The sequence below is a fragment of the Centroberyx gerrardi genome, chromosome 22, assembly GCF_048128805.1.
Source record: "Centroberyx gerrardi isolate f3 chromosome 22, fCenGer3.hap1.cur.20231027, whole genome shotgun sequence".
NCBI classification, from domain to species: domain Eukaryota; kingdom Metazoa; phylum Chordata; class Actinopteri; order Beryciformes; family Berycidae; genus Centroberyx; species Centroberyx gerrardi.
In genome coordinates, this window is record NC_136018.1 from 13,822,142 (window position 1) to 13,835,701 (window position 13,560).

The window sequence follows — 13,560 nt, forward strand, 5'->3', positions numbered from 1 at the left end:
ACCTATCAGATAATGCACAAACATACAGATAAGCAGAGTATAAAGAAATGCTAGTTTCATGCAGGAGGAGATGATGGTGAAGGAGAGGAGAGGAGAGGAGAGGAGAGGAGAGGAGAGGAGAGGAGAGGAGAGGAGAGGAGAGGAGAGGCAATAAGACAGAAAATAAGAGACAGAATATGCGAGGAGAAAACAAGGAAATGGACAGGAGCAGACGAGTGTGGAGGAGAGGAGACGTTTGGCGCCTGAAGGACTCCTCCCGCTTCCATCTCTAAACACTCACGGTGTGTGAGAGGTTGAGAGGATGGAGAGAACTAGAGATGGAGAGATGGAAAGAGGTTTTGATGCAGCCCGGTAACCCCCTGATAGTGAGCTGACCTGACGAGACCTCACAGACCGTTAACACTTGCTTTTTGCACTGCGCTCTTTATGCTTGAGTGTTCACTTCAGCGGGCATTTGTGTGTACTTGTAAATTCATCTTGTGTGTGTGTTTGTATGTCTGCACAGATGCGTGTGTGCTTGTGTACATGCGTGCCTTGAACGTAGCCTCATGGCAATGGAGGAGGTAGAAAACTTTCACTCATCAAAGCGATCTTTGTTATCATACTTTCTGCATCTATTTGCTCTATCTGAAGACATCATCTTCTTTCAATCCCCTCTCTCCCCTGTCTTTTTTTCTCTTGCTCCTCTTCTCTCGCCGGCTGCCTTTTCTCTCAGATTCCAATTACCACACACCCACTAGTCTTCCCACTTGTTCTCTGCAGACTCTTTAAAGTTTAAACAGTGGCTTGTCTAAATGCCTAAAAGATTCTCAGCTGTGATAGTGGAGAGGAGGTATAAGGGAGGAGAGGAGAGACCTGCGGAGCCTCAGGTAAATTTGATCCTTTCTTCTTCACCTTATAAATTCAATGTGATCTGCTGGCAGGCCCACCAGCATAACTGACTTTCTTTGCACCTCACTCATATCTTTCTATCTCACTCATATCATTATACCTTTAGGTGAAGTACGAACATGTAAGCAATCAGGGAATAATAATGATAAGGAATTAGTGACATCCTAATTTTCAAATGCTGATGTTATGGTATGCTACAACAAAATTAGCATCTCAGGCTTGAGTGCATCACTCAATATTTTAGGTCCAATTTCAAACCAATCGAATAGCCACTCTACATTTGATCCTGTGGCTATTTAGCTTGAACATTCAAAAGCAGTCACTCAAATGCCTTGGCATTTAAGTTAAATTCAAGACTTGAAACAGTGCACATTCTGTCAGGCGCTGTACATGGTGTTGCTAGATTACAGTGCTGAGAATAGTCACATGATAGAGAAGGTCCAGAGGATCGCTGACACTTGGCACCTAGCATTTAAGATGCATTTGCAATTCCACGTCTTGTGGCAAAAACATGCAAATGAAGTTGTCAAATGGTTAAAGTGGGCAGAAGTGATTTAATTCCGAATTGGTCTAATTGGCAGGAACTTTCACAAAGCTACGGCGGCGTCTTTTCCCACCTGGAGCTGGCAGACGGACAACTCCTCAGAGGACATGATGAAACAGTCTTACATTTAAATTCCTTTTTTCATCAACATGGTTCAGCTACCTACCTACACGGCCTTATGGAGGGTCATGATGACATTTGCATTGGGAGAAGAGCGCATGTTTGCATGGAGAGAAGAGTGCATTTTCCATGAGCTGAAAATTTGCACTTTTTTGGGGTATACCTAATGAATTGACAACTCAGATCGGTCCTACTTAATATGGCCCTAACTTGCTCCCACCCATCTACTTCCTGGAGTAAATCGCCTACACCCAGGTTTTAATGAATGCACTGATTGGTCGACAGTATGCATAGTTAATCATGTGTCCCATAGTCTGATAGATAATAGCCAGCCAGCTACTTGTCAAACTAGCCAAAATCTCTGTGCCTCTATTGTTGCTGGGTGCCGAAGTTCCAACACTGGATATTTGTTCCCAAAGATAGAAATATTGGCACAATCATAGGGAAGGTTCGGCTCTCACTGAGTCTTACAAGCTTTGAACCATCTAACCATCAAAAACTGAACAAATGATCCTCATTGTGTTAGAAATCAACATCAAACTTTTCCTGACTGAGTTGAAATCATCGCACTGGATCTTTAAAACCTTCAAGGTATGTGACAAGTGAGAGCGTGGGAGGTATGGATAGAAAGAGATGGAGAAAGGTGGAGGGGTGAGTTTGACAGAGCGAAGCTGAATTTAGCGTTGTTGAGCCTCTGCAGTGAGTTGACCTGACAAGATCTCCCATTTGCTCAACACTTTGTCTGTTGGTATGCATGTGTAAATATATCCCATCTGTTTACGTGTGGATATTAAGGTGAATGTTTGTGTGTGTGTGTTTGTACCTTGAACATATCCTCCAGGCAGCAGGGCCAAAATGGGAAACTTTTACTCATCAAAGCTATCTTCGTTAGCACACCTTCTGGGTCTACTTTACATGCTCTATCTATAAACCTCATCTATCTTCCATCTCTCTCTCTCCCTCCCCCAGAGTTCCTCCCTCTCCCTGATCGTTTTTGTTTCTTAGATCCCAATTATCGCATACCCACTAGTGTTCTCCTTAATTCTCGGAAGACTCTTTAAAGTCTAAAGTGCTAAACGCATCATCTGAGGATGAAAAAACACGCTCAGTCTCCTTGTTTAGAGCTGCCCGGAGCACATGGAGAAACGGCAGCGGTAAACTGGGCTGGAGATGTGCTTGATAGTTAATAGTTCAGTCACACACCAAACAGTGTACTGAGCATCGACATTGTGATCAACCAGTGGGAGTCACAATTTACAGTGTGTGTGTGTGTGTGTGTGTGTGTGTGATGAGCTGTGTTGCTGCAATCACTTTCTATGCCAGTAAAAAGGATGTCTTATGTTGGAGTGCTCCCACCGGGGTGATCAGCAGTTGTAGGATGCGATTTGCTCAGGAAATGAGAAATGAGAAGCGTTCCCATCAGACATTCAGGTTTAATTCGGTTCCTGTCAGAATTTTTCACTATAGTGCGCAGATGTAGGTGATGAGATTCCAGTATCGATGGGGTCGTCGCTCTGCGTACATGCAACGAGAGAGAGAGAGAGAGAGAGAGAGAGAGAGAGAGAGAGAGAGAGAGAGAGAGAGAGAGAGAGAGAAGATACAATGTGTGTGGGTTTGTGTGTGTATTTGTGGGAGTGTGAGACAGAGAGTGATTCGTTTTGACCAACACCTCATTGCACCTTAATGAGAGCTACCATGTCCAATCCACTCTTACACAACTCTATCCTGCATCCTAATTTCCCAGCTCCTCCTGCTTGGGGAGAAGCTCAGAGTGATGAAAGTGTTCAGAGCCTTGGTGTCTGGATCACACACTACCTAACTGACAGGCTGCAGTTGGTCATATATATTCATATCTTACATATTTTTCATTAATTTTCTTTGTCTCAGTATGTTCTACTGCTGTTATTTTACACATCCTGCATATGCTGTATTCATATAGCCTACAGTATTGTCATACTTTTCTTTACTTATTTTACATTACTTAATGTGTTCTAGTGTTATGAATGTTGGTTGCATTATAAAACAATATAACAATAAAACCAATAAAAAATAATTAAGAATTAGGAAATAATTGTGTGATTATGTACACATATGTTGCTGATATGTTGCAATTTCAACACGTTATGTTGTTTGTACATTTCTGGATTTACTTATGTACTACTACTTTCATCATTGTTTTGTTTTTCTCAGTGTGTGCTCAGTTTGCTCCCTTTGTTTACATAAAGGTGGATATAAATAAAGGTCGATATACTAACATTCTTGATTGCTTACTTAAATATGGATTACCAAATATGAAATGTAAGTTGTATATGTTAGTATAAGTATATACAAATATAATCATGTATAAACATATTTGCTATATACTGTATATATGTATATAAGTGTGCATATACAGTGTTAGAAAATCTAAAAATATCTATATATACGGTATAAAATAGTGGAACCATTATGACAATGTAAATAGAAACATAATGTGTGAAACTGAGGAAGCAGATGTGTAAATGTAACATGGGCATTGGCAACATGTAACTGGGCATCATATTCACATCACAGGAGGACATGCCTTAATGCATATGTACAGAAAGTGTTTTGTAGATGTGCCATGCAAAATAAAAAATAAAAAAAACAAAAAAATATACACCTTATCACTTTACAGATGCTGTACACAATGTGCTATATGTGACAAGTAAGCTGTTAATAACAGAAAAGTAGTCTGAAGTGACTTTTCAATTTCTTGAACTTTCTGGTTCCGTATTAGTTTCTGTACTAGGTGGCAAACCCCACCCATCTGGCCTAAGCAGGCAAGCCATAAAACGCCCCTGCAAATGCAACTCGATCCAGGTCTGGATGCCAGCAGTAATTTAGTTTAACAAGGAGGCTGCCGTCCCTCTAGATTCCTCCTTGCACTGCAGCCTGCTGCCACGTCTAGGTATCTGAGCCCAGAACCAAGTCTGTAATAGTTCGGCTGAATTCTCAATCCATCCTCGACAGGCAGCGACTGACCGAGGCTTGGCCGTATTGATCTGCACTAAGCTGCATCACACTCAAACGCACACAAGCAAACACACACATACACACATGTGCAAACACATGGACACGCACAAGGGCACAAACACACATGCAGACACGCAGTCACAACACACACGCACTTACACCCACATATTCATTTGGTTACAATCACACAAACACGTGCACACTTACAAACACACACACACACACATACATACACACAGATCGATGCGGTCTCTCTGTTGCCATACTTTGCCTGTCTACTGGAAGTGGATTAACGGTGGCAGAGGGCAGGCAGTGTCATCACAGACACAGTTCTCCCCTCTGACTTATTGTAAGCCATCGAGCCAACTCTGGCTGGGGCAGTGAGATTGAGTATGGGTATGTGTGTATTTTTGTGTGTGTGTGTGTGGATGGCGATGCTGACCGTTGCACTCCTTAGCATTGGTTGCTTGTAACTGGGGACCTTGGAATTGAAGCTTATTTGACTTTTGAACTCAATATAAGTTGCTCAGGTTGACGGCATCAGCTAAAAGCCTTAAGTGTGTGTGTATGTGTGTGTGTGTATGTGTGTGTCTGTACCTGGATGGTGATGCTCCTGTTGACACGGGACATGTTGATGCTGTGTGGCTGTCCATTGGCCAGGTTCCGCTGGTCCACATCTATCGCAAATGGCTCCTTTAGACCTCCCAGGTTGTACCGCACCTGCAACGAACCTGAAGAGGGACGGCCAGTGGTAATCAGAGTCTCTGCTTGTTTAAAACCTCTGTTCACATCATGCTTAACTCCACCTCTTCACTACTCTAAAGTCACTAAAGCACAGCCTCTCGTGGCTTCTTGTAGTTACAAGAAAAAGAATGCAAATGTTCAATATTCTTTTTTATTTTAAAGCAATGAATAAACACTAGCATTAATGTTCACTATATTTCTTGAACAGTGGCTATACAGTATGGTTGCTAAGCAACACGAGTAGTGCTATGAAAATTAACTTTTATGCAATCACCTAAATAAACTTTATTTATTTAGGTTAGTCAGCTACTTCATGAAAATGCTGACACTCAAATGTGGAAGTATATGCTTTGTCCAATTAAAAGCTACAGTACATTTCAAGTCATCACGCTTACTACACACATATTGTTTGTGTGTTTATATCTGTCTTTGTCCCACAACATGGACGATATATTGGGAATCGGCAATATATGTGATGAGGATTGATGGACAGGAGAAAGTACACTATTGCCCAACCCTAATTCTAAATCTTGTTTGTATTTTTGATAACCTGACATGAGAGGTATAAAACTCTGTCTACACTTGCGTATTAAATACATTTATTATCTGGCAATGTTTCGGTCAACCTTTGTCAGGCATATCACCAACAAGTCACAGAGTGGAATATATATTATGTCAAGGCCTACAATTGGCCAATTACATCCCATTAATCATCAGCAGAAATAGGCTGCGCATGGTAATCAATAATACAACCTGTTCATGATAGCCTGATATGAATTTTACATATTTGGCGGTCTCTGCTGTCAACAGCCTATAATAATTGATAACTTTGCAGTGCTGACGTGCTTTATGTGTGTACCTACTTTATATTGATTGTGTGTGTGTGTGTGTGTGTGTGAGTGTAATTTACCATTCTGCCTTAACACCACAGCCAGATAGTCCTGCGCCTTGGAGCTGACATACATCAGAATAGCCGGAGCGTTGGATGTGCTGAAACTAAAGGCCACTTCCTCCTTAGTTAGATTCACTTCCTGCGGGGTCAGAGGAAGCGACAGGATCCTCGCGTCCTTACTGGCTCCCGCTGCTGCTTCGGGCAGGAAATTGTACTTGACTAGTGTTCCCGCCTCAAAGAACCCCCCGACATCTGAATGAGATGAGAGGAAAAACGCATACATACACACACAAACACACACACACACACACACACAGATAAATATTACTTATGTATCTGTTTACACCACAAACAGCCACGTTTGTTAAAGCTATGCAAATCACATCAGCTGCGTCTAAGCGTTAAAAAACCACCTACCACCTCAAAGCAGCCACAGGGAAACACACACACACTCACACATGGCTAGACACAACTAGGCAGACATATTATAGGGGCAGAGAGAAATAAGCACACACATAAATATGGCTGTGTTCAGGAGGCGTGGTAAAGTGGGTGTTAAATTGCTGTGCTCCAGCATCTGAAATAAAACAATACATTGTTTACCAGTACATTAGCAGGCCTAATGGCATATTCCAGCCATTCCAAAAGGCTTATTGATTCTCTTAATCGAGTGTTGAGAAGGAGAGAGAGCTTATTTATCCACACTTCTGTTATGCTGTGTGTGTGTCTGTGTGTGTGTGTGTGGGTACGCACATGTATATGTCATAGAGTCAATTACAAAGGAGATAAAAGGCACATTACGCATGAAATTAAAGAGAATGGTTACAGGGAAACGAGTGGGCATTGGGTGTTGTGCGTGTGTGTGTGTGTGTGTGTGTGTGTGTGTGTGTGTGTGTGTGTGTGTGTTGGGCAGGGGAGTGCAAACATGCGTGTGTGTAAATCCCACGGAATATGCCTTTTGCATGTTTTCCTTCCCTCAGTGGAGCAGTGAAAATTTGTAACTACATCCCTTACGAGTGTAGCATACTAATTGAACACATTTTGTGCATCTTATTTTAAAGCTTCACTTCACCCAGCATCTCCCACCAGCAACAGTGCAATAAATACATTAAGCTACATTACTTGCATTTAATACAAGGCTTATTCCTGGAAAATGTCCAAGCCTCTCACTGGTATTGATGTACTGGACCACAACCAGCAAATCCTCTACTTCACTCAGCTGCACCACAATTTTCTCCTCTGTTCTGATACACAGTGTTATAGCTTCAAGCTTTGGAAGGCTGGAGTAGCCCATTTTATCAATTGTTCTGAGTTAACCAGGCAGCGTGCTTGTGAGGTTTTCGAATAGCCTGCTTCTCACCTCTTGTTTTCTGATGCTGCCAGGCTGTTCACTGACGTGCTGTTTGCCAAGATTCATGCTGCTGCTGGCTATTACGTTTTCCAGAGTTGAAATTTGCTGCAAAATGCCCTGTAGTTGCCAGCACAATAGAGGGCTGTAATACTGATTAAATCTATTGGAAAGTGCATGCTTGAATCAGACAAAGTGTAGTATTTCCATCAGAGTAGCAAGTTTAACTGACTTCCTGATATTATAGTTACACAACGCTATGAAAAACCACCTAAAATAACAAGCTCCAACATGGCTGGACCTGTGGGTGCAGGACAGAAAAGAAATACAAGGATAGCTGATCTGAGACCAGTTTGCTTCATAACTCATTGTTATGTTGACATCTTGTGACCTGACCAGTTATCCTATATCAGTACTCCTATACTTGCAATCTAAAGCACAAACAAGCCAGAGAAGACGTGCTCAAGTCATGCCACAATATAGCATGGGGACTTTTGCTTTGGGTCCCCACACAATTAGTAAAAATATATGATTTAATGAGTCTGGATCCTACAGGTGAGACTAAACTTATTATTTGGATGCTACGCTGAAAAAGAAATCAGTTTAAGAATCCTGACTATAAAGGACTGAAATCTTTATGCTTGCAGCCTCTAATCTCATCAAATCACCATATTAACTTCACAATGGCTTACAAAGCAAACAATTGTCAGGTTTCCCCTCCTCTGCCCTACTGAGAGAAAAGAAGAGAGGCTCAGACTAGTTGCATGGAGCCTCAGCACCAACACACTATTGTCTGCAAGCAGAAGAGAGAATTAAAAAACTCCACTCCAGGGCATGGACTCTTTATGTGTGTGTGTGTGTGTGTGTATCTGCGTGTTTTATATTTTGACTGTGTCAGTGTGTGGAGAAGTTTTGGAAGGGGAGTTTGTACGAACGTGCATGCAGACCTCTACAGGTATGTGTCTGTGTGTGAGTTCATGTGCTTCTGTGTGTGAGAATGTGCGAACGTGCTGCTCTGTGTGTGTGTGTGTGTGTGTGTGTGTGCGTGTGTGTGAGCACATGCCCCCATGAACAGTGTGTGTGTCCATGTATATGTATGTACGTGTGCACATTCGCTCCATGTGACCCTCAAGGGCAGAAGAGCAGCAGAATGAGAGTGTATAATAATAATACTGCTGGGTCCCCTGAGCAGTGTGTAAATATGGATACAATGGAAATGCACTATGCAATTATGGATGGCTTCATGCATTTTTCACTTGCTGGGAGGAGAGGGAGAGGAGAGGGGGGATTAAAGAGAGAGAGGAGGGGGAAGAGAGGGAAAAGGAGAGAAAGAGGAAAGAGGAGATGGGAAACAGGGAGAGGAGAGGGAAAGCGGAGAGAAATGAGTGGGAGGGAGAGGAGAGGGAGAAAAATTAGAGGGAAAGGGAAAAGAAACGAGAGAGAAGAGGGAGAGGGAAGGAGAGGAGAGGAGAGGAGAGGAGAGGAAAGGAGAGGAGAGGAGAGGAGAGGAGAGGAAGGGGAAAGGGGGAGAAGACAAGAGAAAGGTGAAAGAAGGAGAAGAGAGGAAAGGGAGGAAAGAAGAGGACAATGAGGAGAACGAGGTAAAGGAAGAAGAGAGGAGGAAGAGTAGGGGCAGAGGGAGCGGAGAGGAGAGGAGAGGGGAGAGAAAAGAGAGGAAGGAAAGAGAAAGAGGGAAAAGAAAGGATAGATAAGAGAGACATGAAAGGGAGATGAGAGGAGAAGAGAGGAGATGGAGAGGGAGAGAAGATGGATGATTGCGGAGGAAGAGAGGAGAGGAGTGGGAGAAGAATGAGAGAAAAGGGGAGGAGATGAGGGAGGAGGAGGGGAGAAGAGAAGAGGAAGAGGAGAGGGAGCAGAGGGGAGAGAAAAAGGAGAAAGGAGGAGAGAAAAGGGAGAGGAGAGGAAGAGGTGAGCAGCGGCTTCGAGACATCACACGTCATGCACACAAACAAACAGACACAAGGGTGTGCTCTCTCCCTTTCTTTCCCTCTCTTTCAGACGCACACACACACACACACACACACACACACACACACACACACACACACACACACACACACACACACATACAGAGACGATAATCTCTATTCTCTAAATCCTGAAATGCCTGATTGGTTATGACAGAATTCAGAGGAGGTCTTTTCATGTCTTACACTAGCATATCCCCACACATTGTCACCCTCTTGCCTGCGCGCGCGCATACACACACACCCACACACACACAGTCACCCGCTCCGCTTCTCTGTCATCTTGTCACCCCCCTGCCAAGCGCACAGGGGAAAAACACTATTCGGCTTTAGGAAACAAATTAATTCACGTGTCGGGGATCAACTCTCTGACTGGGAGCTAGCAGAAAGCCTCTGACAGCACCGCTGCTCTTCTCCCCAGAGCATTTTATCAAAACTTGTTTGGGGAAGTAGAACTTTAGTACTGTATCTAATGAATCCCTGTGAAACAAACATGCTGTTTTAGCTGCTGCTACAGTGTCGGAGTGGAGCTACAGTGTGACATTTCTCATCTCTCAACTTCAAAATCCAGAGCTACCCTCCACTTATTGAAGTGACTTGTCAGTGCCGGTATGCATTTTGTTTATAGTTTGATCTCTCAGCTCTGAATCCGCACATTTTTAGTATTCATTGAGTGCACTCCAAAGTCAGGGAGAATTGGCGGGTAAGCACAATATCAGTCTCAATCGATGCCTTTTATCATAAGCCCAAACACTTTGAATGCTGGCAGCTCCAAACTGAATAGGAAGTGAGGACAATCACAGAGCGCAGCAAAATCACAGTGGGTTGTCAGGCAATGAACCTCATTGAAACATAACTCTTCCAGCAGTAATCCCGGTGCTATTTGACTCTGGCTTTGTGATCTAAAAGGGGGACTGTGCAAATGATAACGTGCTTTGACAAAGCTGCCCGGAAAAGTCATTGGAAAAGTGTCAGCCCAGAGATTACGCCTCAGTATGTCATCCTAAAAATCTGAGCCGTGAGGTAGTTTGTTAGATTTGAGGAAGGGACGTAAGGAAGGAAACCTATTAAAAACATTCAATCATCCGCTCTCATAAGAATCCTTAGAGAGCTGCAAAAATTCCTGCAGCCCCGGCAAAATGGAAACTGAATCTGATTAAAATACTTGAAAAACCACACTGGGGGTTCTTGATTAGTCTTGCAAATGGTGTTAACACCTTTGAAGATGTTCAAGACCGGTACGAGTAATCACGCATCCTTTGAATCAGGCTGTCCACAAGTGGGTCAAATATCTCAAACAATTTTGAAAGATTGTAACGTGAAAATATCTTCCAAGTTGGTTGAGCCTTTTATCCAATGTGCCTCTGAAGTGCCATGAGTGCGTACATTTTAAAAATTTGGAATGGATGTCACTTTTAGTGGCAGTTTTAGTCCCATGATCTACTATGTTACAGGCTGAAATTTTCCCCTCGATGGTAGTGTACTTCTCCAACTCTCCGCCTCTCACCTCTGGTGCAGAACGGCCCGTCGTAGGCGGTGGCGGTGCAGTCGCAGGAGTAGCCGTTGTACTTCTCCACGCACTTCCCTCCGTTCCGACAGTACATCCCGTAACTGGTGCAGTGGCCTTGGCAGCCGGGCTTGACCCCCGGCGTGACCTTCGCCCTCTCCTCCAGGTCAAGGGTGACACCGTTCATCCGTAGGGCGCGGATGCAGCCCAGGAACCCCCTCTGGCCCCCCGCAGCACCTGAGGAGGGAGGGGAAGGGAGGGAGAAAAGAAAAGAGTGAGGAGGGAAGGCGATGAAACGTGGGGAGTGGAAGGCGGGAGATATAGGGGATGTGAAAAAGGATGAGTTAAATTAAAAAGACGGGTTAATGAGATGAGAATAAGAGAAAATGGAGAATGTAAAAGAAGGGTATACATACATACAGAATATCCATATAGTAAGGATGTATAGTATGGAGGAATGAGCAACAGAGAAAGAACAACAAAAATACAGGGAGGGAAGGGAGTGCAAAGTGAAGTCAGGGTCACACAAGTCATTTTGGATGCAAGAGACTGAGTTTAGTTAATCTCTTGTAGAAACGCTGCTATCCTAACGCCTGGAGGAAGCCACTGATGCCATGTTTATCGTTCCGACTGCGACGCTGCTCTTGAAACAACCTTCAACTCGTTTGATTTCTTCACTAATTAGCGAGGCCTAATGAACACTCTGTCATAATGAACGCTCCGCATTGAGCAAACTTACATATGCAGATGCACGCATGGCAGCAAACTACATACTAAAGACAAACACACACACAATCAAGCACGCCACACGTCCCAACCTGATTTGAGTGAGTCAATATAAGCATTAATTCTTAGCCTCGGGGTGTCAATAGCCATTTCTCTAAAGTGCTTCCATCGTCATTCTGGCCTTGCACCATTACAGTCTAACAACCCATTACCTTGGACAGAGGAGGGGTGTTAAATAGATTAATGTGTACCTAAATGACTATAACAATAAACACACTCATAAACATACACCCACACGTGTAGATACAAATACACACAGAGACACAGACAGAGATACTGTATAGATACACACACAGACACGTACCGACACACACGTACACACACACACACACACACACACGCACAAGATCATTAATGAGAGCCGAGGGGCATTTTAGTTATTAAAACCTCTCAATTACATCCTTCAGATTACAGAGGGATGCCCATTAAAGAAGACATGTTAAGCAGACTTGGACACACATACACACACACACACTCCTCCCTCCTACCACAGCCCCATTCACACACACACCTGCCCCCGTAACCACACAGATACATCATGAGAGGATGACTAATAAATGTACTTCCATTTTCTCCAGCCAATACATTATTCACAAATCAAGATGCAGCTGGGCTTTCCCACGCTTTCTCCACTTTCCAGTCTCGTCGCAACGGATTTGGCTTTTACCAGACCTGTTAATTAATCTATTTGTATCACTGATTGGCTGGAGGTTTCTGCCACCTGTTTACCCAGGTCTAAATCAGCCTCTGATTAAATGGATAGCAGGCTCTGAGGCCTACGGAGACCACAGATACACACACACACACACACACACACATATATACACACCCACATATGAATTTTTGCCCTCCTTCAATGTATGTGTGTATGCATGTATCTGTATGTATGTGTGTGGCTCAAGGGTATATTACTCTGTAATGATGTGCTAATGAAGAAACATTTTACACTCATTAGGACACAATTTTATGTCATACAACAAAATTGTGCATGCCATAAAATGTGACCTTTTGGCCTTCTTCAGTGTGTGTGTGTGTGTGTGTTTGTGTACTGTACATTACTGGGTAATGAAGTGCTAATGAAGAAACATAACATACACTTAAGAGCATGGACATATCCATTCACACACAGCGCCCACAACACACACCACTGACATTCAGAGCCTAATCCAATCCTACAGATGTTGGCATCACAGAATTATTCTTTTAAAAAACATGCTGCACTTCTGCTGCATTGTTGTTCCACCCACAAGAGGAAAATTCTGCTGTACTAATTCAGAACATAAACATAGTGGGTGGACTTATACAATGGCAACTGCTGTGTCTCTTTTTTTTTTTTTTTTTCCCATTTCTTTCTCGTTTTAACTGTTCAGCATTGGCAGGTTCCCAGAACAATCTTTACCCACTCTATGAATTGGTGAGCGGGGCCTCCCTGTTTAGAAGAGCTGCCATAAAGGATGTCATTTGTATTGGTTTTAGAGGAGCACTTTTGAGTCACATGGTCTAAATGCCATTTCAAAAGCCTTTCCACCCCACCGACATTTCCAGGGGGAGATATTATCATAGAAATCCCATTTTACCAGCCCGGTGCTTTATATCTGTTGGTTTACAGCAGCGTTTTTTAAACTATCGCTCTTACAGGTCCATAATGGGCTTGCTTCTGATGGATCCCTGCATGGCAAGTGCACTAGTATATTTAAATAAGCTTGGGTCTCTGGCTGAGAAACTCAATTCCTCATGTGTATGCGT

The 13,560-nt window shown here is 43.2% G+C and overlaps 1 protein-coding gene across 1 annotated transcript in view; it reads right to left on the minus strand.

Annotated features, from left to right (window-relative positions):
* Window positions 1-13,560, minus strand: part of cntnap2a (contactin associated protein 2a) — a 332,210-nt gene that overhangs the window by 18,382 nt on the left and 300,268 nt on the right. Inside the window, exons 20-22 of the mRNA XM_071919513.2 lie at window positions 11,029-11,265; window positions 6,204-6,437; window positions 5,147-5,280 (exon numbers count right to left, since the gene is read on the minus strand). Coding sequence (XP_071775614.1) covers window positions 5,147-5,280; window positions 6,204-6,437; window positions 11,029-11,265 — 605 coding nt within the window. The remainder of the gene's footprint in view (window positions 1-5,146; window positions 5,281-6,203; window positions 6,438-11,028; window positions 11,266-13,560) is intronic.